The 27398-nt window shown below is 47.7% G+C and overlaps 1 protein-coding gene across 1 annotated transcript in view; it reads left to right on the top strand.

Annotated features, from left to right (window-relative positions):
- Positions 1-27398, top strand: part of LOC142570280 (corticotropin-releasing factor receptor 1-like) — a 184562-nt gene that overhangs the window by 42410 nt on the left and 114754 nt on the right. The window contains exons 3-4 of the mRNA XM_075678674.1: positions 18790-18875; positions 22516-22622. Of these exons, the coding sequence (XP_075534789.1) occupies positions 18790-18875; positions 22516-22622 (193 nt within the window). The remainder of the gene's footprint in view (positions 1-18789; positions 18876-22515; positions 22623-27398) is intronic.

Below are 27398 nucleotides of genomic sequence, written 5' to 3'. Positions count from 1 at the left end.
CACTGTCGTAGCGCCGCCGGTCGGGCACAAAGACTGGGAGGAGAAGGTAACTTCGGCTCTCGTAGCGCCTCTGGTCGGGCACAATGACACATACACTCACACACGCACATGAAGACACGTGGCATCGGAACATGCCTGGAAACGCCTGGAAACGCCTGGAAACGCCTGGCGGGGAGCGTAGCGGCGACGCCGAACGGGCCAAAATGTCTGCCGCTTTGTTGCAATCGCGCCGGCTAAACCGCGCGTCGTAGGCGAAACGTAACAGACCGCCCCGCCGGGGGAAGGAGATCCCGATGGACAGGGGACTGCATCCGCTGTCCGGAGGGATGTCGCTCGATGATGCTCATAACAGAAGTCGGGCGTCCCTCGACGTTTCTTGAGCGCAGCGCACAGAGAAGGCCTCGTTCTCTCGTTCAGGTTCGCACAGGACACTGCAAAGTGACTTCGGGAGAGTTCACATTCTTGTTCTCGTTCCCGGCAAGCGTTAGAACTACGCTGAAACTCAACCGCTCAGTCAGCAAGCACGGCACAACCCTCACTAAGCCCTGCCAGGCTCTTTCCCCTTTTTATACCACTGCCTAGTTCCTTACAGTAGTCTAGCATCACTCAGAACGCGTCCACAAATTGGAAAATTGCACTAGAAAGCATATCATCACTTTGAAACACTAAACAAAAGCAATATGTTAAACAATCCTGCCTCAGGAAGAAAAACATCAGTAACAAACAATTTTGAGGCTGATTCCTACGTTAGGGGCTTCGACTTAAGCCATCGGCGTTACCGTTGAGACTCCCCTTTTTGTAACGCACCTCAAAGGAATATTGTTGCAAAGCGAGGCTCCAGCGCAGGAGGCGGCCATTTTTGGGAGAGGTGGTCTGCAGCCATTGGAGAGGGCAGTGATCCGTCTCAATGATAAACCTTGAGCCGGCTAGATAGCATGACAATTTCTGAACGGCCCACACGAGACATGCACACTCTTTCTCGGTGGCGCTATACGCCTGCTCACGACTGGTCAGCTTACGACTAGCATACAGGACGGGGTGTTCTACTTCTCCTTTTTCCCGTTGGCACAGTACAACGCCCATGCCTCGCTCACTAGCATCGCACTGAACAACGAACCCTTTTGTATAGTCTGGCGATCGTAGCACAGGCTGGCTTGTTAGGGCACTCTTTAGGGCGCTAAAAGCTCTTTCCTTTGTCTCGTCCCAGACGACTGTTTGAGGCTCTGACTTTCTTAGAGCATCCGTCAGGGGAGCCGCGATATCAGAGTACCTGGGGATGTACCTCTGATAGTAGCCGGCGACACCTAAGAACGACCGAATATCGGTCTTTGTGCGCGGTTGCGGAAAGTCTCGCACAGCGGCCACTTTTATTTCAGAGGGGCGGCGACGACCCTGACCAATCACGTGACCGAGGTAGACAACCTCGGCCTGTGCTAACTGGCACTTAGGAGCCTTTACTGTCAAGCCCGCTTCGCGCAGGCGGGTTAGCACTGCCCGCAAGTGTGCCATATGCTCAGACCAGGATGCGGAGAATATCGCTACGTCGTCTAGATACGGTAAAGCGAATTCTTGCTGTCCCCGCAACACTTTATCCATGAGGCTTGAAAAACAGTATGGCGCGTTCTTCAAACCAAAACTCAACACTTTAGGACGGAATGTTCCCATTGGTGAAATGAACGCCGCATACCTACTAGCCTCTTCTGTGAGTGGAACCTGCCAATAACCCCTGACAAGATCTAGGGTGGAAATAAACTGAGCGCTACTAACTTTCTCAAGGCGCTCCTCGATGTTAGGGATCGGATAAATTTGATCCTTAGTGATGGAATTAAGCCTGCGGTAGTCGACGCAAGGACGAGGTTCCTTGCCCGGTACCTCAACTAAAATCAAAGGGGAGGTATAATCACTCTCACCTGCCTCAATAACACCGAGCTGTAGCATTTTCTTTACCTCAGCCTCCATAATATCGCTCTGGCGGGGTGACACCCGATACGCCTTGGATCGTACTGGCTCTGGGGAGGTAAGTTCTATATCATGAGTAAGGACAGAAGTCCTACCAGGCCTCTCAGAGAACAGACCTTGAAACTCTTGTAATAGCTGGTGTAGTTCGGTTTTCTGCTCAGGCGACAGCGGTGCTTTACTGAGAAGGTCACTAATGACTTGACCGGTGTCTTCCCTGTTCGTCACTGAGCCTAGTCCCGGAAGCTCGACCGGAAGCTCTTCAGGAACGTTTACCATCATGCACACCACTGCTTCCCTTTGTCTATAAGGTTTGAGCAGATTACAGTGGTAAACTTGCTGTGCTTTCCGCTTTCCTGGCAGACTTACCACGTAGTTAACGTCCGACAGTTTCTGAACAATTCGTGCTGGGCCCTCCCACTGCACGTCTAGTTTGTTGTTTAGCGATGTGCGCAATATCATGACCTCATCGCCCACCTCAAAACGACGGGCCCTGGCGGTCCGATCATAATAAACCTTGGCCCTCTGCTGGGCCTTTGTCATTGCTTCACCTGACAACTCCTGTGCCCTTCTTAAGCGTTCGAGGAGCTTAAGCACGTACTCCACCACGACTGGGTCGTCGCCCCTGCCTTCCCATGACTCTCGAAGCATGCGAAGCGGAGACCGAAGCGAGCGACCGTACACCAGTTCAGCTGGCGAAAACCCCGTAGCCGCATGCGGCGCGGTTCTTAATGCAAACATCACCCCAGGCAGACACAGCTCCCAGTCAGTTTGATGTTCAAAACACAATGCTCTCAACACGCGCTTCATGACGGAGTGGAGCTTCTCAACGGAATTCGACTGTGGGTGGTACACTGAGCTGTGTAGCAGCTTTACCCCACACCTTTCGAGAAAAGTTGTCGTCAAAGCGCTAGTAAACACTGTGCCCTGATCTGATTGGATTTCTGCAGGAAAACCAACTCGCGCAAATATGGACAGTAGTGCATTGACTATCTCAACTGAGCTGAGTTCTTTAAGCGGCACTGCTTCAGGGAACTTTGTCGCTGGGCAGATCACAGTCAAAATGTGTCTGTACCCCGTGGCTGTTACCGGCAGAGGTCCCACTGTATCAATAACGAGCCGTCTAAAAGGCTCCGTAATGATAGGTACCAATTTCAACGGCGCCCTCGATTTGTCCCCTGGTTTGCCCACCCGCTGACAGGTGTCACATGACCTCACGAAGTGGTCTGCGTCCCGAAAACACCCTGGCCAATAGTACTCTTGCAAGAGACGGTCCTTAGTTTTCTTAACTCCTAGGTGTCCGGACCACGAACCCCCATGCGTCAAGCGCAACAGATCCTGACGATAGCATTGAGGCACGATCAGCTGATCGAACTCCACTCCTCTGCGGTCTAGATACTTCCGGTACAGGACTCCACCTCTTTCCACAAAACGCGCATTTTTCCTGGCGATACCTTCCTTGACATTGCAGCGCACGTTTTCCAGGCTGCCATCCTTCTTTTGCTCGGCTATCAAAGCCGACCGGCTGACTTTTAGCAACCTATCAAGTCCGTCTGACGTAGGCGCGATGAGCAAATCAGTAGATAGCTCTTCTAACTTTCCCGCATCGGGATTTTCCTCTCCAGTATCTAGCGCCTTCAACGCTACAGGCTCAATTTTATTCAGTTCGTCAGCTTGCTGCACCTCTGACCCTTTTTCATTGTTCGATAACGTCGGCCCCGCAACTACCGCCTTTGCAGCGAGCTCCCGAACCTTCGATCTGGTTAAGGCCTGAACGCTAGCCTCACCAAACAAAAGCCCCTTCTCGCGCAGGAGGTGATCGGACCTGTTTGAAAATAGGTACGGGTACTGGGGTGGCAGCATAGATGACACTGCCGCCTCCGTCTCAAGCGCTCCGAAAGGTCCTTCAATAAGCACCTTTGCTACTGGCAGACACACGCTATGAGCTTCCACGGCTTGCTTGATCCATGCGCACTCGCCCGTGAACATATCGGGTTCTACGTAAGACGGGTGAACTACATCCATTGTAGCTGCGGAATCGCGAAGCACTCGGCACTCTTTCCCGTTCACGAGGAGGTCTCGCATGTAAGGCTCGAGAAGCTTCATGTTCTCGTCAGTGCTGCCTATTGAAAAAAACACAACTTTTGGTGTTGTTTCCGGACACTGCGCCGAAAGGTGACCCGGCTTCTGGCACGTATAACAAACGCGCGCTTGCCTCATCTCGAACCGCTTTCTGCGTTCGGCTTCGGCTGCCGCCGTCTCCTTAGGTTCGGTCGCACTGCTTCCACTCGCATCCGCACTACGCGTGTTCCCCTTTGCTCTCATGGGTGTGAACTTCGGCCTCTCAAACTTCGAGCCAAATTCACCCTTTTGACCGTCCTTAGCTCCGCGAGCCCGACGCGTCACAAACTCCTCGGCTAGCTCAGCGGCTTTAGCCACCGTACAAACGCCTGGCCTATCCAAGACCCAGTATCGCACGTTCTCCGGTAACCGACTATAAAACTGTTCTAGCCCGAAGCACTGCAGAACTTTATCGTGGTCACCAAACGCTTTCTCTTCTTTGAGCCACTCCTGCATGTTTGACATAAGCCTATACGCAAACTCTGTATATGACTCACTTTTGCCTTTCTCATTTTCCCGAAACTTCCGACGGAACGCCTCCGCAGACAGCCGGTACTTTTTTAGAAGACTCGATTTCACTGTGTCGAAATCCTCTGCCTCCTCTCTATCCAAGCGAGCGACTACGTCGGCCGCCTCGCCGGGTAACAAAGTGAGCAAGCGCTGTGGCCACGTTTCCCGAGAGAACCCCTGCTTCTCGCACGTTCGCTCAAAGTTAACCAGGAACAAACCAATGTCCTCTCCAAGCTTAAACGGCCGCATCAGGTCAGTCATTTTGAACAATACGCGTTCTCCTGCACCGTGTGCCTGACTTCCATTACGAGCGCGTTCTATCTCTATCTCGAGACGCTTCATTTCCAAAGCGTGTTGACGGTCGCGCTCTTCTTTTTCTTTCTCTTTTTGTTCTTTAAGTTCGCGCTCCTGTCTTTTTGCAGTCTCCCTCTCCTCAATGGTCTCAAGGCATTCCGACAGCTCGTCATCCTCAGCCTCTAACTCAAGAATAGCCCTTAGCAGTTCTGGTTTTCTGAGTTTGTCCGAGACATTCAGACCCAACTCTCTTGCAAGCTCCAGCAATTTCGGTTTGCGCAACGACTTCAAATCCATGGCTGCTCTGAATGCTGCTTTCTCTACTGCCTAATATTGTCTTGCCGCAATCTAACCCGGCAGCAACGACAACCACAATTACCAGCTCTGTTTCTAACACTAACAAAAGCCTGGCAAAGCTCAGAAGAAGAAAGTCCCGCACTCACCAAACCTCGCAGGCAGGAATTCAGCGCAGTCGTTCCGCTGCAGGCAACCAGTCATCACACAGGGCTCGTTGCACTGCTCCCGGATCGTCGTTGAGCTGCTCAGCATACAGTCAACTGCATCTCTTCGCTGCTGGCCTCCGTTGTCGCGATCTCACCGCTGGCAGACAGTTGTTTGAATCCCACCGATGGCAACGGTTGTTGTGGTCGTACCCGTTGGTACGATTTGTTGGGATCTCGGCGCTGACGCCCGTGGTTGTACCTGGGTCGCAAGCCCCAAGGGTAGCGTTGGCCTGGCGGCCTGGGGTACAACTGGAAGCATCCGAAGGTCCCGGCAAAGCATGAGTCGACTGGTAACAACAAAACAACTTGTTTATTTTAACATCGCAAAGAGTTGGCGGTCAGGTTGACCGAAGTAGAGAGACGGGAGAGCACTTTACTCAACAGAAGAAATCGGAGCCCTCCTTTTGGCGTCCGGGGGCAGCTGTTTTTATACTCTCGCAGTTGAGGGTAAGAAGGAACCCCTCAATAGACGAGCACGAGATTGTACAATGGGCTAAGGTGACGCACACTGTCGTAGCGCCGCCGGTCGGGCACAAAGACTGGGAGGAGAAGGTAACTTCGGCTCTCGTAGCGCCTCTGGTCGGGCACAATGACACATACACTCACACACGCACATGAAGACACGTGGCATCGGAACATGCCTGGAAACGCCTGGAAACGCCTGGAAACGCCTGGAAACGCCTGGCGGGGAGCGTAGCGGCGACGCCGAACGGGCCAAAATGTCTGCCGCTTTGTTGTAATCGCGCCGGCTAAACCGCGCGTCGTAGGCGAAACGTAACACGGCTATAAACAGAGATAATGAGCCTCAGAATGGCTGGCCAACGTTTCGATAGGAGAATATATTTTCGTCAAATGCCTTTGACTAAGCGTGCCTATTTAAGTATATACTTAAGCAGGCATGCTACGTCGTGAACGTGGTACAAAGCATATTTATGCTCGTTTTTTATGCTCAATTTATATTCTTTCTTTATTATAAAGCTTGCCCTTCGGCATAATATGTGAGAACAGGCCAAAGTCTCGAAATTCTCGGGTTTCAACGGTCGTGGTTCCATGAATCAGTATATTGCTACGGACTGTCATTTACGATGAAAAAGATGCCGGTGGTGTCAAGAATACGACGACGACGACGTTTGGAGGCTAGCGCGCTTTATTGCCAGTTGGCCAAGTGCAGCGGAGTCATTTGTAAATATACTTGTATACAGCATCTCGTCTGCGTCTTCCCACGTAACTATTTGGTGGAGGTGGACGTTCTCTGTCCTCATCACGAAACTTCGCAGTGGACGGCACGTCGAGCCTTCCATGATGGCTCCCGGGGACGACAGCTCGACTCAACCGGCTGCGACAGCTGCGCCCTTGCGACAGACTGCAGGACACCTTGGGGTATATCGAATGTATGACCGTGACCTCCGCCGCTTCTACTGGCCCGGTCTCGCTCGCTTCGTTCGTAGTTGTGTTGTTGTCTGTGATTCTTGCCAGCGGTCGGAAAACACCTCAGGTGCTGCCTGCCAGCCATCTCCAGCCGATCACAGTTAATGCGGAACCGTTCTTCCGTGTTGCATTAGATCTCCTCGGTCCCTTTGCCACGTCATCCTCCGGGAACTAATGGGTAGCTGTTGCAACTGATTACGCCACACGATATGCCATTAGACGGGGTCTCCCCCTCCGACCAGTTGCGCCACTGATGTCGCAGACTTTCTCTTGCATAACATTATCTTGCTTCATGGCGCCCCGCGACAGCTGCTTACTGACCGCGGTCATAACTTTTTGTGGAAGGTTATCACCGACATTGTGCGATCCTGCTCCACTCAAAACAAGAATACCACCTCATTCCATCCTCAAACCAATGAACTGAAGTCGTGGTTGAACCGTACCTTCACAGATATTGTCCCGTGGAGTGATGTATGAAGAACACAGTAGCAATGCTGTGAAAGACGAAACTAACTTTTAATGGGCGAACCTGTGCCCACAAAAACAGGCTACACTTATGCTACCTTCGGCTGGTCATTACTGAGCACTCTGGAGCGCTCTCGCGAGCGACGTTGTCTTCGGCTGGTTGAAAGAGGGTGCGCGCCCTGCGTTCGGCTGGCTCTTCTCGATTGCTCTCCTCTATCTTGGAGCGCTCTGAGGCGCTCCGAGCCCTGTCGTCGGAGCAGTCATCGAGATTGAAACGTCATCGCAGCGCCGCGTCGCTGCTGTTGGCGACGGCCCACCGTGACCTTGGCAACCTAGGCCACTGCATGCTGGCGTCTCGACGAACGTTCGTCCCGCCGGCACGTCCGCCGGTTTTTCGGGCAGCGCCGGGAGCTTTGGATAGGCGAAACATCGGACGTTGGCAGTAGTCACGTGGTTTCGCATCAGAAATTTCCTTCTCCGAGAGCAAGTCGCACGTTCGGCTTGCGCGCTTGTCCCCTACCTTTGAGCTCGGGAAACGACCGATCTACCCGACTCTGCTTCGGGGCATACAGGCGACCAGTCGAAGATACCATTAAATGGGGGCGAAATGCGAAAACACCCGTGTACTTAGATTTAGGTGCACGTTAAAGAAACCTAGATGGTCGAAATTTCTGGAGTCCCCTACTACGGCGTGCCTCATAATCAGAAAGTGGTTTTGGCACGTAAAACCCCATAATTTAAGATACCATTAAAGAACGGTGACAACGGCGAACACAGTCGGCGATCTTCAAAATCTGATCGGCGGGTTAAGCGCGGTTAAGCGCGTTAACCGCTGGGACCCGCGTGCCTTCCACAAAGTTCTACACCATTCGCGTCGCGCATACATGCAATCAGATTACACAAGGTTCGGCGACAAAAGACAGCAGATAGAAGCATCGATAACATTCTAGAAACTTCCGATACATGTAGACGCGTCCTGCGCTGAGCGATAACATTTCGTAGACGTAAAAAGCGCTCACCCGTAAAATATAAACGAGTTCACGTGTCAATATGTTGTCCGTTTCGAAGTACCACCATGACTGGGATATCGCCCTTCCTTACGTCACATTCGCTTATAATTCGTCTCGTCATGACACCACCGGATTTTCTCCATTTTATCTATTGTACGGTCGCGAAGTGACGTAGCCTCTTGACACTGCACTTCCTCTTGCTGCGACCTCAACAAGCGAGTATGCGCGCGACGCCATCACCCTGGCCGACCATGCACGCCAGCTTACCCGCACTCGACTGACGGCCTCGCAAACCACTCGGCAGCGTCTGTACAACGCTCATGCTCGTGTGGTCACCCTATTGTAGTGTCGGGCTTTCAGAGAAGCTCCTTTCCCGATACACGGGGCCCTACCGCAAGCTGCACCAGGAAGCGCCAGTGACCTACGACATTGCTCCCGTCACTTCTACCTCACCCTAAACTCTGGCATGCAGTGATGTCGTGCACATCAGTAGGCTCAAGGCTTACTGCACTGCTTCCGAGTTCGCCCTTTCGTTGCTCTGGTACGGCGCTTTTGCCGCCGGGGGCAGTGTTACGGACCATTATTTACGATGACGAAGAGGCCAGTGTTGTGAAGACGACGACAACATTTGGAGGCTAGCGTAGGCTATTGCCTTTTGCCCAAGTGCAGCGCAGTCATGTGTAATTGTATGCATATATAGCTTCTCGTCTGCGTCTTCCCACGAAAAATTATCAGTATATATTGTCTTTTCGCCCGCTTTCAATTCCCCCTCCCCCTGCTTATTTTCTAAATTTCAATTTCAGCCGCAGCTAACTGCCTCGATGATTTCCTTGGCTTCATTGTCTGTTGGAAGGAAGACGAAGTGATTCGCTTATAGAACGCTTGTACCCTTGCCTCTACTTTTTCGCTTTGTTTCCGTGCAATTTTGGGAGCTGCCGCTCCTTCCTTGCGGCATTGGATGAAGAGGACTCCTAGGACATTCATGGTGCGCAGCCGTCAGGTCGGATAAACTTAAGAAAAGTTAGAGTGTTTGAAGTCATACAGAGAGCGTGGCCACTGAATTATGCCCAGACAGCTACGACTCTTCGAACAATGACTTCAAACTCGTGATGAGTAGAACAGCAACAAGAAGACTATTGCAGGCGTCATCTTCGGCAACTGTTTCTACCATGAAGAGTGCGCCACAGCGCTGGCCGCACACTCTCCTCTCGGTGCCCTTGGACCCGACGACCGATTCGCGGCTCCTACACAGGCAGGTCTCCTCTTCGTAGCGCGAGAAAATCGCACCAAATGAGAGTAAAGACGTGAGAATAAACTCGCGGGAACATGTCCTGTCAGTTGTGTTGCACAATAGCGCACTACAAGGCCTACGTAATATAACTGGGATCGACAATGTAAAGCTATGATCAATGATCCCCGAAGTCGGTGATGGTACTGAGGGTGTAATTTATGACGTCGACGTTGCCATCCCCAATGTTTACTTGCCAATGCCAATCAGACTATCGACAGAAGGTATCTTCATTACGAATATTTCCAGACTTGGAAACACACGCTTTGTGAAGGCTTTGTTTGAAGGAGACAGCCTTCTTTTCCACTTCAGAGTAGAACATGCCCGCCATATAGTACGATCATTCGTGCCGAAGCCATTCCAGTGCTTCACGTGTTGCAATATCGGCCCCGTAAAGGGTGTCTGTATGAACGCCGTATGCCCGCGGTGCTCTGAGTCCCATTCAGAAGACGCCTGCCGCACAGATGTTCTAAAGTGCCTAAAATGCAATCGTGCTCACAAGGCCTCATCAAATGATTGCCCGCGGGTGTGGAAGGAATTCGCGATCCTGAAACGAATGGTGCAAGACTATCTCCACTCTTCGGTAACGTCGTCATCGATACAGAAGGCGTTTATGAAAAACCGCAGTTGCAGATAGTGACACGCCATCTTCTGTCCGAGGGGTTTGCCACATCAACCCAGATACCACGAAGACGGTTAAAAGAAAAACAGGCAAAGTGGAAAGATTCGCCCATCCTGAAGAACGGCCTGAGCCTGAGGACACAACGCACTGCTGAGTTACCTCAAAACGCACCGACCTCGACGGCGTCGGCAACTGCTGAAGCGACATTGGCTGATGATTTCCAGGTAATCAACAAATGTAACGAATGGCCATTGTTCAACTCAATTGTGGAAGGCTGCTGTCGTGATGGCTTATCCTCTAGCCTGAATGACGCTATAAAGGGTGCCCTAGAGGCTTCCATGCATTCGCTTTCGAGAACATCTACACGCACCAACTACGACACTGAGCTGGAGAAGCTTCGTGCTATTCGTCGCCGTGCAGAGCGAAGATAAAGGAGTTGAAAGTCCATACATGACTTGAGGTTGACCAAATGAACTCAAAAGAAAACTCAGTATCACGTGGACAAACACTCACAAAGATGGATGTCGTTGTGTGAGTCTTTGGATTCAAGAAAACATTTGTCGCACATATGGCGAACTATTTGTGATCTCCGTCGAACCTCTCAGTAGCGCCACCCTTTCAAGCCTTTGGCCCTTCAGCAACTTTACAGAGAGATTAACGTCACTGACGATTTCAGCAGGAAGATTGCTGGCGAAACTAGTTCCGTTGGAACATCGACACTCGACCGTACACAAATTTCGCTGCTTTTTTTTCACACCCCAGCATGGGCAGTCCTTTCCCCATGGACGAACTCGAAGATGCACTTGCCTTGTGCAAGGATTCATCGTCTCCAGGACCCAACGGTATAACCTATCGTGCCCTATGTAATCGTGGCGGAGGCCCGGAAAGTGCCCCATGCTCTTGTTCAACAGCTCCTGGCAGACAGTCACGGTTCCCCAGGAATGGAATACCAGTAGCCTAATTCCACTGCTCAAGCCTGACACGTCGCATGCATATCATACCGACCGACTGCACTTGCCAGCTGCATCCGAAAACTAATGGAGAGGATGGTTCTAGCACGATTAGAATGGTACCGCGAACGTTACAAGGTATATTCAGGTGCAATGGCCGGTTTCAGGCTTGGCCGTTCTTCCATAGACAGCGCTGTCGACTTGTTGACGTACGTCGGGCATCAGAAGTCCTGCAAACAATTATCTGCTGCCCTGTTTCTGGATGTTAAAGGAGTATATGATAAAGTAACACGCAAAACGATCTTCAGCACGCTATAGGCAATAGAACTCGGCGGCAAGATATACTTCCGAATTAGTAGCTACTTACAAACGAGATCCTTTTACAGCGAAGCTGTATATGGCTAGCGGATTCGTCGGTCCATCCGTCTGTCGCCTGTGCGCCGAAAACTCCTCCGGCGCAAACCAATGCGCTTGCGCGAAAAGAAAGGAAAGATATACTATACGCGCCATTGGCAGCGCGAATGGCTGCGCGATTGGTTGCGCAAGTATTGATGTCTTTGCTCTTCATCACAGCAGAGCGCGCGTGCAGCAGTTTCTCTCCGGCTCCGAATTGGGTAGCCCACGCGTCATGCGTACTCTTGAAGAGCAGGCAGCTTTCGATCAGCAACGCGGCGAGTAGAACCGGGAACGAGCTAGTCTACACCGTGCCGATGCTGCATCCTGGACCCAAGAACAGGCTCGTGTAGCCGTGTAGCCATCCGTCTGTCGCCTGTGCGCCGAAAACTCCTCCGGCGCAAACCAATGCGCTTGCGCGAAAAGAAAGGAAAGATATATACGCGCCATTGGCAGCGCGAATGGCTGCGCGATTGGCTGCGCAAGTATTGATGTCTTTGCTCTTCATCACAGCCGAGCGCGCGTGCAGCAGTTTCTCTCCGGCTCCGAATTGGGTAGCCCACGCGTCATGCGTACTCTTGAAGAGCAGGCAGCTTTCGATCAGCAACGCGGCGAGCAGAACCGGGAACGAGCTAGTCTACACCGTGCCGATGCTGCATCCTGGACCCAAGAACAGGCTCGTGTAGCCGTGCGCAAGCAGCGACTGCGTACCGAGGATCCGCCAGCCTACCAAGCCGGCGTTTAACTCGATCGACCCAGTGATATACACAGTGGCCGCGCGTTTAAGCTTCGCTGGTTAACCATCTATACGGAGTGCTTGGGCCGGTGATTTTTTTTATTTACTCACCGATGATGGCCTAACCTCCCAGCATTACTGCAACCGTGGGGTCCCTCAGGCTGGAGCACTGACCCCAACACTCTTCAATCTATCATGCATTGGACTCGCTGACAGCCTTCCATGCACCGTTCGGATTTCCATCTATGCCGACGACATTTGTATTTGGACGTCAGGTATGGCGCGACCTCAGCTTCGCGCGCGGCTTCATAAAGCAGGCATTTTAACATTATCCTGCCTTCGGGAACAAAAACTTCGACAATCGTGTGAAAAGTGTGAAGTGGTGGCATTTACCAGGAAACCAATGTCTCCATGCTTGATATCCACCGATGGAAAGCTGATCTCGCACAGCACAAGTCACACATGCTTGGGTTGGTTATTGATCGAAATTGCTCCTGGATTCGTCAGGTGAATAATGTGAAATAAGCCTGATGGGAATTTGCCATATGTTTAGGTTCCTAGCAAGAAAGACCTGCTGAGTGTCAGTACACTATATGCTGCAAATGTACAAGGTACCCTTTATTATATTCCTGCTGTACAGCCTACCAGTCATCTCCAGCACCTACAGAACTAACCTGAATACGATGCCTTGGCCTACCGTGGAGCGCGTGAACGACAGACAGAATTTATTGCAATCATTCGAGGTTATACAATATCGGAAGGTACATTATCATTGAAACAATATGTGTGCATATGACACCCCCGCCCACCACCACGCAAGTCTCCCAGTAGAAAGTCCCCACACGACACTCAGTGCAACTGTCTTCGCGCACCGAGCCTCTCTTACGTCAGGGCACACTCCATGTGGCAAGGTCTTTGGTTCCTCCATGGTGTGTACTCAAGTAAACCTCATAATCGCAGGACATACCTTGATCTCCACTCAAGCAACTTTACTCATATTGAACGAGAAATACAGCGACTGCAAACACATCTACTGATGCCTCAACTACATCAACTAGTTCCGGTGGCGCTGTAGTTATACCAACAAGGAGAATAACGCAATGGTTCAAGACTTCCTATGCCACTGCATCTACAGCTGCAGAGCTCTCGGTTTTCCGGTTTTGCTTCATGTGATCTATACAGAGTCCTGAAACATTGGCAGTCTTCTACGATTCAAGGCCGGCCTTACAACGTGTACAGTCCTTTCTCCGACATGGAAGTCACGCAAAACTGACGTGCAACAAATCGTGAAACTTATCCATCACTTGAGAGAAAACGGCCATAATATGTGTTTTCACAATGGATACCAGGACATTCCAATATCACTGGAAATGTTGACGCAGATATGGCGGCTCGGACGTCAAACCAAGAAGACCGCTGGGTCCTCATTCCTCTCTCAAGCTCAGACGCTGCGAGACAGCTTCGCATTCTAGCCCGCACACTCGGCTGGGAGTTGCCTTCACGAAAACTCACTCTGCATTAATTGGAATGGCTGACAGTCCTGCATGTGGTGTCTGTGGCCGCGAAGAGAACTCTGACCACCTATTGTGCCGCTGTCCTCAGTTTGAGACACAAAGACAATCTAGGTCCAACGCATTCAGGAAACTAGATATTCGTATTCTGAGTAAACAGACAATACTAGAGCACGGTCCCCGCCGATAATCGGCTCAGAAGGCACTGAGAGCAATTTTGTAGTTCTTGAGAACGTCAGGCTTGTGCGACCGCCTTCGACTCTGTAGTGCTGTCCGTGCACGCCTCTCTATCTCCCCCTCTCTTCTTTCTGTTTGCCTTCTCCCTTGCCCCAACGTAGAGTAGCCAACCGTACTCTTTACTGGTTAACATCCGAGCCTTCCTTTTATCTCTCTCTCTTTTTCTATGTCTATTGTCGGTTGGCTTTATATGGTCATGATTGACAAAAATCGAGCCCCTCAGTTTTCCTTATCCTTTCGTTTATATGTATAGAAATTGAGCAATGCTACAAGACTTGCCCTCCCCCCTCCCCCACTGTCAGAAGTAGGGGGGGGGTGAAAATTATGTCATTTGCTTCCTCCCCTTCCCACTTTTGAAAGCGGGCACTGGAACTTTCGGCTGCACTCTGGAAAGTTCATTAAAACTAAAGCTCAAGTTGAATTTTCCTAGTAGAGTGACCACACAAGTAATGCTTTTCGTTACTACGCATATCCCTGCTTAGAGATCGGCGATTGTTTTTGTGCCTTCCCGGGACGTGCGGCAGCGCACGACGCGCGAGATTCGCCGTGCACGCTCGCGTTGCGGATAACGCCTGGCGCTGGACAGTTCCCGCCCTGACAAACTGCCAGCTTGCGCAACTTACATCATGCCGTTTTTTTTTTCGGACAACTATATCCGCATTCCGAAACGGAATCAGCTTGTTGTATTTAATCTGTGGTTAAGGAGGAGGTACGGATAAAGTATTATAATCAGCCGCGTCCAACGAGTGGTTTGCCTTACAGCATGAAATCGTTAGATCATCATATGCTGGAAGTACTTAATCTCTGTTCATTGCAACGTTGAAGCCTCAGTATCTTATCCCCCATCATAAATCTAATCAAACCTCTTACATATATGACTATCGAATTTCATTGTGTAAATCAGCTTACCCTAGATATGCTCGTGAAAATGACCTTGGTCGAACTCGCAGAGCCATTTCAATACCAATAGAACACTGGCTCGGTTTTTTTCTCTAAAAACATGTGTCACTTTTGACTGACGATTTCATTTGCAGGCTATTTCTAAATAAGACCTACATAATTACTTGTTTCCCCGCAGGACTAAACACAGCAGATAGTTCGTATGTTGAGAAAAATGAAGGCCACCATTTGGTGATGTGTACCGAAAATTTGCACTGCGTAGGTCGCTTAGGTACGCTGAAAACAGTAACTGACCGGTCGGCTTATCCCAATTTTTATGCATCACACACGGCATTTGGTTATTTGTTTAGCCCCGCTGTCCTCGGTTAAATATCCGTGGCACGGTGTTTATATTTGTTCGACGTACGAAACAATGTTCTGAGTGACGAGCGGTATATGTTTGTTATGTGTAGGTTCACAACAGCCTTTGTATAAAGTTAGTTACTCATCCAAGCATTCCAGGGTGTCATACTGCCGCTAATATAGATGTTCCCTAGACTCCTCAAACAACGCACGAGATACGGACGTGAAATTTCGTGAAAATAAGAAAAGTTTAAGTGCAATGCGTTGCGAAATTTTCACTTTCCTGCTTTAAATGCAAGTGTCGCAGATGATGACTAAACCCTAGTTTTTTCCTTGTATTTTCGTGAAATACCTTCAGACATGAATTAGGATCGACTGTCAATAAATGTGCGAAATTTACATAATCTTATCCCAACGTGCCGGAGACTCCATACGGAACGCAAAGTCAAGGTGGGAGAATGACTATGTGCATTTTATAGTGGCCCATCATAACTACATAGTAATTACATATTCACTTATTCTACAGTCAGTCATGCTACGTTTGTTCATTAACTATGTTGAATCACCCGTTCGAATTACGTGCACAGGTTAATTATTGGGCCCAAACACAACAACAAGAGAAGGAATAATATTTCGCGATTACAACCGAAATGCCCAATTTAAACCGTCCCGTCAAAGACGGTAGTGCATTCATGAAAGCGGTAGTGTGAATCGATACGCGCCACTCAGACCTGAAAAGAGTTGTACTTTAAGAAAGCAGAGTGTTCGATTTACTCAAAGCTTAATGTTCATTGTCTATTCCTTGCAACCATTCACAGTAATGGGAAAAATAAGACGCGCTCACAAACATGTGCGCCGTCATTGAAGGGGATATTAGGAGATTCGTAGTGTGTTTCTCCGGTGTCTTCGGTAAGCTAAACAAAGCATGTTGTTTATATCTAGTGAAAAATAGGGGCATAGTGTGGATAAGATGTACGGAATGTTACAAATGGGAGGATTAAATGCGCATTTTCCCGTACAACACTTATGCAAGTGGTCCATAGCGTTATTAGTGTGTTTTACGAGCGGTGTAACACTTAGACGGCTGCACCGGCATAATTACAACTACAACTGAGGTCAAATTTCGCGAACATAAGTGTAACAATATACCACGTTTATGTGCGATGGTAAGTAAATGTTGATGAAATACAGCGATAAAAAATTGTAAGAAAGTGTTCGAAAGTATCACGCTACTGCGATAAGCCAGGTTTCCCAATGTCGCGAGATTCGTTTCAGATATTTTATACACTAAAAAAAAAAAGAAGGCAGCATTCTAAGTGTAATGTGTCGCGTAAAACCTTTCTGGCTTGTTTAGAAGTGTTAGGAATAATTATTGAACCCTCATCTTTTTTCGTACTATTTCATGCGTGATATATTAGTTTCGCCTGGTGTCCTCTCTGAACTAATGGAGGCAGCTTCGTTATGATTGGTGACTGTAACGACAAGTTAATGGTTGATGTGGAGGTGAAGTTCAAAATAGAGTGGTAACTGGGGCTTTCGCATTAAATTACGTGAGCAAGCACTCCAGAGTGTCTGAGCATGTCTAACGAGCTGGGTAGACTTGAGCCCGCTGCCCTGGCAGAACTATAAAAGCCAGCAAAACCAAATTTACTGAATATTGTTGGTACTCTATGGAAAATGTGCTAAGGTAAATGGGGTTGTATCAAACACAGCCTTCGTAAAAAAATTCTTATTCAACAGTTAGAGCGTGTGATATGGCCCCTATCAGCTATGCTTCCCAGTGTTCCGACATAGCTATAGTTTACAACAGGCTTATATATTGTGGAAAGGGGAGGAGAGACACGGTAACTGCAATGTGCGACAAAAGTTTTACGTTCCTGGTCCGGTTAGAAGCGTTGCAAATCATTATTGGATTATTAGCCGTACTTTTTCTTTCCCGGTTTTCAGGCGTCATAACACGTTAAGCCTTATTTTCAGCGATATCCTCGCTGAACCAAACAAGGCATTCTTTTTTTTTTTGCGAAATTAAAGGGCGCGTTATGGGCAATATGTAGGTAAACTTCAAAGAGATGGCATAATTATGACATTAGCCGTAAATTATGCATGTAAGCTATCCAGAGCTTTGCGAATGTGTTTTGCGAACAAAGAATTTATCCCGTTGCCCTGGAAGAAATGTGAACTGAACAGATATCAAATCTAGCGGAAACATAGTGGGAGTGGTGGGGGAGGGGGGGGAGCACCATAAGGTATAGTAAAGCCTTGCATACGCACCTCAGTAGTTGTAGTAGTGGTTTTCAACAGATTCGCTGGACATCCACTGTCGCAGCGCCGGGATGGCGATTCGTTATTTCTTTTGTGACTGTATATCGTCATTTATGTTCACAGTACATCGTTGCGTATAACCTTAACAATACTATTATCAAAGCTAGCGATACATTTATGCTGTAGACTTAAAGAGCAAGTACAATTCTTTCGTTGAATTATTCAAATTCTTTGTAGCAAATGTGCATTCTTTTACGTGCGCTGTAGTGCTGCTACTGGGCGGGATCTGGGACCACTGCGGGGTACTCAATGGCTTTTCTCCCTGTATCATCTTGATTTTATATACTTAGGAGATAAATGCAAATTCGGATCATTTTTCGAGCCCCCAAGGTTCACCTTGTACGACTGATAAATAGGTGCTTGTCTCTTATATAAACACACACACACACACACACACACACACACACACACACACACACACACACACACACACACACACACACACACACACACACACACACACACACACACACACACACATATATATATATATATATATATATATATATATATATATATATATATATATGTGCGTGAGTCATGCGTTCGGCGAGAACCACATGTTTCTTCCACAGGGCGGTATTCTCTCACCGGTTTCGCGCGACGTTTGCAACTTCGCGCTACTACTGATGCTAAAGATCTCGAAGCGCCTATCACTAGTTGCCTCGCCTTCGCTGCTCTGAAAAAAAATATCCTTGAAACGTTTCATGAAAAGTAGCAAGATCGTAACTTCAGAAGGCAATATAATTACGTCAGAGTTTGATGTGCTTGCCCCGTTTCCAAATATATACATATATATATATATATATATATATATATATATATATATATATATATATATATATATATATCCGGTATCACAGATGCCGCAGTGAACGCGGAGAGTTGATTTCCACCCGTCTCGCTTCAATTTATGCTGATGGCATACGCATATATTGATCGTAAACTGTCTTCGTGTACGTCTGTCGGAATATGACGCCGAGTTTGCATGCAGCCGGCTAGTTGCGCCCGCACGCGTCACTCTAAAGTCTCTGATATAGTAACGTTACGCCAAAAGCGCCACAAAGAACTCTCAAAATTCAACAGAAAAACTAAGCAGTCTCGCTCGAACTAGAGTTTCATCTTCTTCTGTAAGTGGTTCTTCGTGTTACAGAAACCACGCGAACTTCCGCAAGTCTGATGTGTGCGCGTTTCTTTGCAGAAGCTCATCGAGAATGCGGGAGCAACGGTACCTGGCTGCACGGAAACTGGACCAACTACACCGAGTGTTTGGAGTTGCTGCCCCAGGTCAGTTACACCACAGCTCACCGTGTGGGCGCTTGAGACCACGAGCGTTGTCGCTGTGCAAGCTCGCTTGCGCCTGAAGAGCGCATTAAAAGGAAATAAAGAAGTTTAGGATAAGCTACGCTGGTCATAGAAAAGTTTCAAAATGTCAAATAGAAAGTGTTGTTGTTTTCGTACTTTTCATATCACAAGGCTGACTGCGGCTTCACGTAAACAAGACACTCTACATACACGATTGTAGGCAGGGCAGTCCCATATTGGATACTGCGCTATGGCTTCTTCTTTGCTCAAGAGAAAAGGAAAATCCCTCAAGTGAATTATCCGCAGATATCCTGCAATGCAAGCAGAACAGAACTAGCGATAATTTAGTGGCGTATATTTATAGACATGCAAGGGAGTTGTTATCATTATGCGCTAACATCATAATTTAAAAAAAAACGTATTTTTCTACTTTCTTTTATAGCATAATTCGTCTTTCTCGTGGCGGGCCCGCCATAAGAGTTATTTCACAGTGCGGTTTGATTCAGAGCTTTTTCGTTAGCGCGTATGCAACCTCAGATTAGACTAGTAGCTGGACTACCTCTTCTTCCTTTATGTTTACTATGGAACTGGACAATTTTTTTGGTTGCGCTAACATATTTTAAAGAGGCATGAAAGGCTCAATAAGGCAATAGCAATATGCACGTATCCGCGTGTCGCTGCAAACTACATCGAGGTTGAGGCTAGACTTATCGATGGCCACGTATCTCCTACTTATTGTCCAACAACATTGGCTAGGTGTGCTTATGTTTCTACAGCGACAGAAGTATCAATTTACCAAGTTTCTGCGACAACGCACTGCATTATCTTCATATCGCTTGATCTATAGGAAACTAAAATAACAATGCTGTTCAGTTCGGTATGTCGGCCTTCCTTAGGACAAGCAAGAGTATTATTGAGCACGTTAAATATTAAGTCAAATTCTTAGTTTATACGTGTCGAAAACACGCAACGTTTATGAGACCCGCCGCAGTGAGGTGGGGGGGAGGGATGGCTGAATTTGGTATGAATTTTTATCATCTAATGTTCTTTAACATGCACCCCATGCACGGCATGCGGGCGTTTTTGCCTTTCGCCCCCATCGAAATGCGGCCGCTCCGGCCGGGATTTCATTCCACGAATTCATGCTTAGCCGCGGAACGCCAAAAGCTACTACGCCACAACGGCGGGTTGTTCTTTAGGTGTTGGCTATAGAACGTGAGAACGTAATGTAAACAAGACTCAAGATATTTTGAAGAGCACCACAGATAGAAATGCTTAGGTGCATGACGTATAAAGCAGAGTAATTGACTCGACGGTTTTATAAACGCAGACTCTACAGTAAGTGGAGGCATCTAAATTTATAATTACAACTTCATCTGCACCTTCTTTCTTTTATTCTATCGGTCCTTCATTAGAGGTAATTAGGTCAATGAGAAAGCTCGTAACTCTAGTCCTCTTTCGCGTGCCATTTTATTTGGACAACAATTCTACTCCAAGCAGAGAGCGCTTAGCCCGCCCCGATGTTGCACTCGAAGCACTAGCGGCGTATTTTAGAGCGAATAGCTTTCTTGAAACCAATGACGGCCGGGTTGATCTGTCATTATTGCTCATACTCATGACTGAGATGCTTCGACTTCGCAATTCTCCATGTTCCCTCGTTAGCGTTCGTTATGACCGTCTCGTTTCGCCAGCAATTGAGCCCTACATTAGCGTCCGATATCTGCTCCTCACTGACATCCAATGTAGGAAGCCCGATAGCAGCTTAATAGAAGGCGCTCATAGGACCAGTGCGTGCGGCGCGTTGACACGCTGAAACGGTTGGTGCGCGCTTTTTTTTTTTTTGCATTTTGAGTTTCTTAACTTCGCTGTCAACCATAATTCGCTGGATGCACGTGATCATTTTATCAGCATTTATTTGTAATTTAACAACCATTATCTTCCAGTAGGGAGATTAGCGCGCAGCGAATGTTCGAAATCGGGATACGCGCTTCGCGAGGATCCCTATTATTTCGTCTAGCATGTGTGACCGCCGCTAATACGTCTCTTCTACATCGTTTACGGCATCCAGTTTATGTTCTTTAATTAACTATCGTCACGTGAGCAGAGCTAATTGAATTGTACTGAGGAGGTGAATTCAAGCCCAACGTTATACTCTGCTAAAGATCACATCAGTCATTGTTGTCTAGCGTGTCAACAATTATTACACATATCCGGACGTCCTGACCACGCTAGAAAGGCTCCTGTTGGAGCAGGAATGCTAAGATATGAGCCAATTTGACATTGCTTATGGGCGGGCCGGCGGCACAACCTCTCACAAATAAGTTCATATTGTATTGTAAGCTTCACGTATGTAAGCTCGTACTGTAAGCTTCATAAGCACCAGCGCATTACAGAAAACTGATTGTGTTGTTTTTATTTCTCATATTCCTGTAGACGTATTTTGCCTTTCTGCATGCTTGCAGCATAAGTTGTTTGTTCAAACTGCTATGCAAAAAAAAAAAAGGAAAGGAAACGAAACAAAATAAACAACGGCGACGACAACGAATAAACAGAGCTGTCATCGACCACACAAGGTGCATTAGAAAATTTTTGGGAATTTATACGTGCACATAGGGCTGATATGAGGGCTAGGAAGTGCAATGACCGTTCCCTTTCCCCCAGAAGAAAAAAAAGAGAGAAAGAGCGACATACTCGAAAACGGGCGAATGAAATTACAGAAAAAATATGAATATGCTTGAGATGCAGTCACTCACGACTGCTGAACAGCGACTGCCTCGACAGGTGAATATTAAAGCCGCCGCAGTGGTATAGCGGTTATGGTGTTGCGCTGCTAAGCACGATATCGCGGGATCAAATTCCGACCGCGGCGCCCGCATTTAGATGGGCGCGAAATGCAAAAACGCCCGGTTCTGGTGCGTTGAACGCACGTTAATGATGCCCTGGCGGTCAAGATAAATCCGCAGTCCCCCAGTACGGCGTGCCTCATATAAAATTAAATCGTGATTCTGGCAAGTAAAACACCAGAATTCAATTCAGGTCGATGTTAAACTGCTCCGAACATAATGAACACTAAAACTGCCACCGTTTTGTTTATTTGTGATTTCTTTTAATTACGACAGTTATATCCTGAGCTTCTTCCTTTCCAGTACTGCGAAGCAGCAGTCGCGGATGAGAAAAATATGGAAAAGAAAAAAAAATAAGCAATGCTCAGAGCGTTGACGTTTGAGCATGATCGGCTTCATTTAGGATTGCTAGGCTTCCGGAAATCCCCATTTGCTCGAAAATATTTCAGCATTTGCATATCGACCGATATTTGAGGAAGGGGTAAGTGCTGGTGTCACTATGTATGTAAATGTGCCGGCTGGTTCCCCAGTCATTGCCGAAGTACGTGCGTATGCTTTATACTGTCGCACATTGTTAAGAAGGAGGTGTGAGCTCGTCAGCACTCGTTATCGGTCCTCTGTCACGCAAAACACTTGCTGCTGCAAGATCTAGAGGACGCTTATTTCATTTTATGTTTATTTCTACTCTTCCCTTAATAGACCTTGAATACGCGAAGCCAATCTCTTCTATCGAAAAGTACGCATTTGTTTCTCTTTCTTTCTTGTCTCTTCCGTGACAGTCGGGGCCCAGCAACATTCCCGCCATTGCGAGCTACATTCTTCTCGTCTTCTCACTTGTCAGCCTGGTGGCGCTGTGTGTGACACTGTTCATCTTCACGTACTTCAAGTAAGTGAGCACTTCTCCTGCAACCTCGCGCCACTGCAGTTACAGCCACGAACGCAACGACAGAAAATTATGTTTCATCTCCCCTCCCCCCCCCCTTTTTTTTTTGCCGTTTCCTGCAATAGGTCATAGGCAGGAAACGACATCCTATTGAACGTTTCCCGGAAACTGGAGACGGCGAGTGTTTATAACGAGAGCTCTTGACGTCCACGCTGAAAGTTTATGAGCTCGGCACGTGATGTAGTGATGAGCATGGCGATGGGAAATATGACGTACAAGCGCACACGCGTAGACCAGGACGTACGAAAAAAAAAAAAGAAGAAATGTTATTACCGCAGATGCACTAGCGGTGTTGTTGTAGTTAAATTTCCTAGTCGGACTGGCGAGGAATATTTGGGAAAAGCAATCTTCGATTACCGAATAGAATACCCAATATTTTCTCATTTCGATATAACGTGTTATATACTGTTCCCTCTAAGTCCGTCTGGTGAAGAAAGAACTTACGCGTATTTAAATCATTTTATAAATACACGTAATGCCACTCACAAGTGGACGTTCGGTCCACTGAACAGCTTGTAACTGAAAAGCAATTTATTACAGTTTCTGGTGCACTATCGCATTACAATAATGAAACAAGGCAACAACACTTCGCCAGATCCTCAGTGAGTTTTGTGTTCGTTGAAGGAGGTTGATAACATACTGCAACAGGGCGCACTGTTTTAAAGGGATGAATACGTGGCGAGACGAGAACATGTTAATTTTTTTTTTCTGAATTTAGACAAAAAGTTTGTAGGCTGCCTAAAATTAAGACATGATGAATAGATGGCTTTCATTTATTTAGTGGAGATTATTAGCCTCATGCATTGTGTCACTACTTAGTGCCTCTACCCAACAACCACAGCTATCCTTCAGCGGAAAAGGCGACTATTTATTATACGACTAGTGGAAAAAGTCCTCATTTGCTTTGGTCTCCCTCCCTTGAGGCCTCCACTGATTTCTCTTCTCCCTTATAATCGAACAGAAACAAATATTCGAAAACTTCGATTCTCTAATCGAATACGAACATATATATGATACTATTTGATTAGTATTCATATCTTCACGTATTTTAACTACCATAGTCAACATGTATTTACTTGCGTTTGACTAGCACACACGTAACTTTGTACCCAGCGGTCGTTATTGCAGTAGCATGACGACTGGAGCTTTAATTATTAACACAGTGCGCGTAGGGACAAGCTCGTCGACGACTCATATGAACACGTGAAGAACGCTTTCTTTTTTCGTCGCCTTTACGTAACTGGCGCTGCGTTTTCGTTTGGAATATAATTACTGAGAACGAGTTTCGAGATTGATACGAGTACAGAGAAAGAGGCGGGTGGGGAGAAAATTGCCTGGTTGGCAACTCTCCACTGGGGGTTCGCGAAAGAGTTGGAAAGACGAGAAGAAAGGAATTGGTGTTATGAAGAGGAACTTTCCGCCCAGCATGTGTTCAGCTGTACGCAATACCGATTACATTCCTTGCTAGATCAAACACCTGCCAGGCGTGGGTTGTGGCAATGTCGCACACAGCGCACTATGAAGCCACGATATAGACGTTATGTTCATGTTGCTCGATGTTGCTCGATAAAGAGCAACATGAGCTAAATCTAGCGCTGCGACGAGAAGCGACGAGAAGCGAGATCACTTTGGTAGGTATTGAATAGTGCTGCTGCAAGAGCGGAAGATGTCGCGTAGGAACCGGAAGAACGAGAAGCGACCTGCCCACGCAGTTGGTCACTTTTATTGCACAATTTTCATGAAAGATCTACTACGTATAGCTTATCGTTGTGGCTGTCACGTGCAATTGGCAGAATAAATTCGGCACGGTTCTTTGGAATGAACGGACGGTTTTGCTCTTTTCCGTTATCGGAATGCTTCAGTGAATGAAGAATTCGTGATTACAAGGAGCGACAATGCCGAGTACCTCTCTCATTAGCTCGTTGTCGGCCGCTTTCTCAATGCCCGGCGGTAGCAGTAAGCTTCGTACGTTGTACTGCTTAACTTTGGTGAGACGACAACATCGACTGTTTGGTTGGTGTTTGGAACGGTGGGAATATTGCTTTTAGGCCGTGTTAGAAAAAATAGAAGAGCGAGGGGCAAGCTCTCAATATTTCTGTCGCTATTTACTAGGTCGTCAGCACTTGACTTTAAAGTTCGACCGAGGCACGGGCATTTGTGGAACGTTTGATGTGCAGAAAGGGCTGAAAATATTTAGAGCCCTGAAAGGAGTCGGAAAACTTTTGGTGTCCCGGTTGATTGAAGTGATTGGAAACGCGTGTACTTAAATATGCTGCTTCTTCAACGTTAAGCGGCCGAAGTAGCGCTTAGAGAAGCCGTGCCCTAAATATTGAAATCAGTATAAACGGGTGACAAGTGGGTTAAGGCGTGCGGCCATCAGGTAAGCGTTAAGCCCGGTCGCACTTGTGAACAAACAGAGTTTTTTCAGTGCCACTTTAGGGCACTTACGGTTTGTTTAACGTGACAGATGAAAAATGCCTCTTCCTCAAGCTCGTTCTTACCACACGGACAAGGTGGCTTCGTTCTGCACCAATTGGCCGGTTCGTCGAGTCACGACCACATACATAATAATAATAATATTTGGGGTTTTACGTGCCAAAACCACTTTCTGATTATGAGGCACGCCGTAGTGGAGGACTCCGGAAATTTTGACCACCTGGGGTTCTTTAACGTGCACCTAAATCTAAGCACACGGGTGTTTTCGCATTTCGCCCCCATCGAAATGCGGCCGCCGTGGCCGGGATTCGATCCCGCGATCTCGTGCTCAGCAGCCCAACACCATAGCCACTGAGCCACCACGGCGGGTACCACATACAGGGTGCCCCAGTTAACTCTAGCCCTAGCTTTAAGATATGCAAATGCCGCGTAGCTGGACAGAACCAAGGTTGTGTTGTTTGCCGTCACTTGTAGATACTCAGATTATATCTTCTTTTTCATTCCGCCTAATAATGTAGTTAGTCTTAATTAATTAATCAACTTCTCAAATATTATTATTAGATGAAAAATGTCAATGAGAAAATTGTAGAGCGACAGGAAAAACTCCTTAGGCAGCTTTCAGTTGCTCAATACGTGCTGCATAAACGTGTTTTTCCGAGCGTGAAAGAAGCCCGCAACTGCCCGCAAAGTGCCTCGAGCGGGCAGTCGCGCGGCAATATTGCGTGCATTTGCAGGCTTCTTTCGCGCTCGGAAAAGCGCTTTTATGTAGCACGTATTGAGCAATCGATAGCTGCATCGGGAGTTTTTCATGTTGCTCTACAATTTTCTCATTGACATTTTCCAACTAATTTCGATATTGTAGAAGTACATTAATTAGTTGACACTAATTATCTAATTAGGCGGAATAAAAAAGTTATCTGTGCGACGGCAAACAACAATACTTTGGTTCTGTACAGCTACGTGGCATTTGCATATTTTTAAAACTCTGGCTAAAGTTAGCTGGAACACACTGTGTATGTCTCAAAGGAAAATAAATTTGCATATTCATTTCATTATACAAAGTAATAAAAAGAAAGCAGACAATACTGTGGTTATAGACGTTGTTCATAATCGAAATAGCGCAGCTGTAAAAAAAAGCGACCGGCGATTTATGTACTCGGATAACCAACGGAGCATGCGTTCGCCGATAACAATAATATCCTGGGCGTTGATGATAGCGTCATGTGCAACGTTGTCACACGCGCCTTTCACGTCGAAAAGGAGCGCAAGTGACATGCGCTTACGGCTTTCCTCCTGTTGCACAAACGTTGTCGGGTGAATGACGCTGCCAGTCGAAGAACGGCCCCGACGAATGCCTTCCATGGAAGTGGAGCAGATACTGCGACAGGCGACATGTCATCCTAGACGTGCAACGACCATAATTTCCATCACCTTTCCGAAGCAGCTAGCCAGAGCAATAAGACGGAGTGCTACCAAGTTCAACGGGGATTTTCCGGGTTTTAGCAGTGTTACCAGCCTACTTAACTTCATTGGTGTGGAACTGTACGTATATATGCCGTGAGTTGTTAAAACTGCTCAAAAGCGCTTTTCTTGCCTGTTGGTCACAGTATCCCAGGGCAGCATAGGTGACGCCGCCAAGGCCTGGAGAGGATGGTAGTTTAGAGACAGTCAAGGAAGCTTCGAGTTCTTCCGTGGTAAAAGGCATGTCCATTTCGGGTACTCGAGCCGCAGGGGGGCACTTACATCGCCGCCGGTGTTGACAGGCTCGTCAGTGATTCTCGCACATAATTTCTCCTCCACACCGAGCTCGGTTTGGCCAAGGTGGAGGGCCAAAGCTGCGAATTGGTGTCCTTGTTGTGTGGATGAACGAAGACCACGCACAGTCCTCCACGCACTTTCAAATGGGTGCCAAACTGTGCTTTCTCTCTCTCTCTTTTCAACCACATATTCCTTTCCACCAGTGCAGGGTAGCAAAGCGGGCCTGTGTCTGGCTAACCTCCTTCTCTTTCTTTCTGTCTCTAAGCCTACGCACACGAGCGTTTCTGCATTGTTGCGCGGCTGCTACAGCGAGAATCAATCCCCTGATGTCGTACTCCTTGGCAGAATGTCATAAAAATCGTAACCTCGAAGCTATCGAGGTAGATTGCTGCAAGGTGGCTATCACGGTGATTTGTTTGGTGGCACCACCCACATCTAACCCATGTCATTCTTGAAATTTCGTGGAAGCCCAAAGCTTCTATGCTGCGTCCCATACTCAATATCATTTTCACAGTAATATCAGTG

The sequence above is a fragment of the Dermacentor variabilis genome, chromosome 2 (genome assembly GCF_050947875.1).
Source record: "Dermacentor variabilis isolate Ectoservices chromosome 2, ASM5094787v1, whole genome shotgun sequence".
In the NCBI taxonomy this organism is placed as follows: Eukaryota; Metazoa; Arthropoda; class Arachnida; order Ixodida; family Ixodidae; genus Dermacentor; species Dermacentor variabilis.
The sequence above is the reverse complement of the archived record's forward strand: the minus strand, read 5'-3'. Positions and strand labels throughout refer to the sequence as shown.